Below are 3,346 nucleotides of genomic sequence, written 5' to 3'. Positions count from 1 at the left end.
TATATATATATATATATATATATATATATATATATATATGCTTATTTCCCTTTGTTTTTGTTTCCATAACGGTTATTTTTCAAATAGAACCTCTGGTGGCTGGATAACTGAAGAGATGGTTGGAGCGGAACACCGCCCGGACATCGGAAACTCGGAGTATTATCATGGCTACTGAATAAGTGTCACATATTTTTACAGATACATTCCTCTATTTGCATAATATTGAGGTCTCTTTCTTTCTTTTGTTGCCATTCCTGCCAAATATATATATATATACACACACACACACACATATACATACGCATATACAAATACATACATACATACATACATACATACATAATACATACATACAATACCGATTGACCTTGTCTTTCATCTTCTTGAGGTCGATAAAATATGTACCAGTGGAAAACTGGGGTCAATGTAATCAACTTTTCCCCTCCCTTAAATTGCTGGTCTAGTGTCAAAATTTGAAACCAATGCCATTCTACTGTTTTCATATTCTGTCACAGAAAACCCCCTGAGTGCCATGCCCATTGCCCAAAGATTTACATTCGAAGCAGTTTTCTCAGCCACCTTTGCAGTTGATACCTTCTTTTTACTCAGGTAGGCACATTTTTGTTTATGACTTTTTTCTTTATTTTCTTCCTTGCTTGAATCATAATAAATATATATGTGTAGAACAAATAGAAAGATATATTTTTTTCAACACGTAAATACTGAACAGTATATATAAAGGATAAGAGCAGAATAATTTGCCAGCAACCAGCCATGAGGATTCAACTCACACCCCTACAATGTCCAGTTGGAGTGCTCTATCCTTTAAGCTAAACTGCTGACCAGCAAATTCTTCTGCAATTTTAGAAGTTTTAAAGTCATCCAGAAACGTGTCAAAAAAATATATTTCTTCCTACCTGCTCTACAATACATTTCAATGCTTCAAAAACAAACTTATGTTTGTTTACATATAACATAATATACATGTGTGTGTGTGAAAAATGAATCCCTTAATTTATCTCTATGTTTATGTTATTTTCCAGTGGTACCCTCTTGACATATTCCTTCATTGATAATTTCTATTCACGGGGTGAAAGTGGACTGAAGTATATCTTGAAGATATACCTATTGCGTTTCCTGAGGTAAGCAGCATTTCTCGTTTTACAGTTGTCATATTTCAATCACCTCTAAAACATTGATATATATATATATATATATATATATTCCTCTCCCCTTCACCGTTCTCTATCTATCCCCCTGTCTTCCTCACTCTTCCTCCTTTACTCTCTCGTTGCTCACACGTGACCATCGGCCATCTTTCTTTTCCTAACTTGAGTTTCTTTCTTTCCTTTCGATCAGCTATAGAGATCAGACGCATTCTGATCTGTCTCCTGTCAAAGCTTGTTCCTCCAGCGTTTGCCACCTCACTTTGTTATGGCTTAGCAGCCCTTACAGTTTGTTTTCACTGTCCTGATTTTTTTACCAACTTTGACCCTCAGCAAATCCCAAATTTTATTTAATTTGCTTTGCGGGAACAACTGTTTTGTCGAAGGCGCATCTTGTCATAATTGCTCAAAATTCGGAGTAGATAAAACAGCCGACAGCTGATGAAGAGTCGTTCTTTATGTTGCTTGCCTTGTTTACCATTTGTTTCTTTTGTTGTTTGCAAAAAAAAAGTTCATATTCCATGTTTTCGTATTTTGTATTTCATGTTGTTTTCGCATTTCATGCTGTTTATGTTCTATGATGTCCTGCACCTATATATACATATGTATATACATATATATATATAAGTAAGTACATATATGTATGTATATATGCATATATATTATTTATATTATATCATATTATATATATATATATATATATATCTATATATGCATGTAATTAAGGGATCAGCAACAGTTGCTTATAAACATAATTAAGGGATCCCTTAATTATGTTTATAAATTCATAAGAACTTTTAAATAAGTTCTTCACCGATAATGGTGTTTACATACCGAAGTGCTTGGTAAAAATTATTAATTATTAATTTATTAATAAATTAATATTTCTTTACCCTTTTATTTGTAATATATATGCATGTATGTATGTATGTATGTATATATATATCTTTGTCTTTTTTATTTCCAGGTTGACCCCTTATTATGCAATAGTTCTAATTTACGTAACGTGCTTGATGCCATACATGTTTGAAGGTCCCTTTAACGATTTGAGTATCGAAACCCCTTGTCGTGAGAAGTGGTGGTCAAACCTCATATATTTGAACAACATGTATAAAATAAAAGATATGGTAAGTGCTATCAATCTGCAAGGTGGTTTCTTGGCCAAGCGACTGGCCAGACTGGAACTTTGGCTGATTATCTTTTGTTTTGTTTCTATAATTACCAAATATGAAACTAAGAATATTTTTGAGTTACTTTGGTGGTATTTTGCAATGTTTTGGCTTTGGTGGGGTAGCATCATCAACATCATCATCATCATCATCATCAACATCATCATCATCATCATCATCATCATCATCATCATCATCATCATCACTGTCATCATTGTCAATCATTATCATCGTCATCATCATTGTTGTCATCAGCATCTTCATCATCATCATCATCATCATCACTGTCATCATTGTCAATCATTATCATCGTCATCATCATTGTTGTCATCATCATCATCATCATCATCATTGTTGTTGTCATCGTCGTCATTATGATTGTCATCATTGTTGCCAACATCGTCATCCTCATCGTCCGTCATTAGCATCTTGATAGGGTCACACCCAAATGGAACTCTGTAAAGACCACACCTCTCTAGCATCTTTTTATGGCCACGCCCATCTGGAACTCTGTTTAAGATCATACATGATTAGCATTGTGTTAGGGTCACGCCCATCTAGAACCCTGTAATGGCCACACCTCACTAGCATCTTTTCAAGGTCACACCCACCTGGAACACTATTAAAGATCATATGTGATTTACATCTTGTTAGGATCACACCCACCTGAAACCCTGTAAAGGCCACACCTCTCTAGTATCTTTTTAGGTCCACACCCACCTGGAACTCTATTTAAGATCATACATGATTAGCATCTTGTTAGGGTCACACCCACCTGGAACCCTGTAAAAGCCACACCTCTCTAGGATCTTTTTAGGGCCACACCCACCTGGAACTCTATTTAAGATCATACATGATTAGCATCTTGTTAGGGTCACACCCACCTGGGACCCTGTAAAGGCCACACCTCTCTAGCATCTTTTTATGGCCACACCCACCTGGAACTCTATTTAAGATCATACATGATTAGCATCTTGTTAGGGTCACACCCACCTGGGACCCTGTAAAGGC

General features: G+C 35.5%; 1 protein-coding gene across 4 annotated transcripts in view; it reads left to right on the top strand.

Annotated features, from left to right (window-relative positions):
• LOC106880684 (uncharacterized) overlaps positions 1-3,346 on the top strand; it is a 37,591-nt gene that overhangs the window by 26,434 nt on the left and 7,811 nt on the right. For all 4 annotated transcript variants that reach the window (XM_052976789.1, XM_052976788.1, XM_052976790.1 and 1 more), the window contains 3 exons: positions 516-609; positions 1,044-1,142; positions 2,134-2,293. In XM_052976789.1, coding sequence (XP_052832749.1) covers positions 516-609; positions 1,044-1,142; positions 2,134-2,293 — 353 coding nt within the window. The remainder of the gene's footprint in view (positions 1-515; positions 610-1,043; positions 1,143-2,133; positions 2,294-3,346) is intronic.

Source organism: Octopus bimaculoides, chromosome 25 (genome assembly GCF_001194135.2).
Source record: "Octopus bimaculoides isolate UCB-OBI-ISO-001 chromosome 25, ASM119413v2, whole genome shotgun sequence".
Classification (NCBI taxonomy): domain Eukaryota; kingdom Metazoa; phylum Mollusca; class Cephalopoda; order Octopoda; family Octopodidae; genus Octopus; species Octopus bimaculoides.
This window is presented reverse-complemented; position numbering and strand designations above follow the sequence as displayed.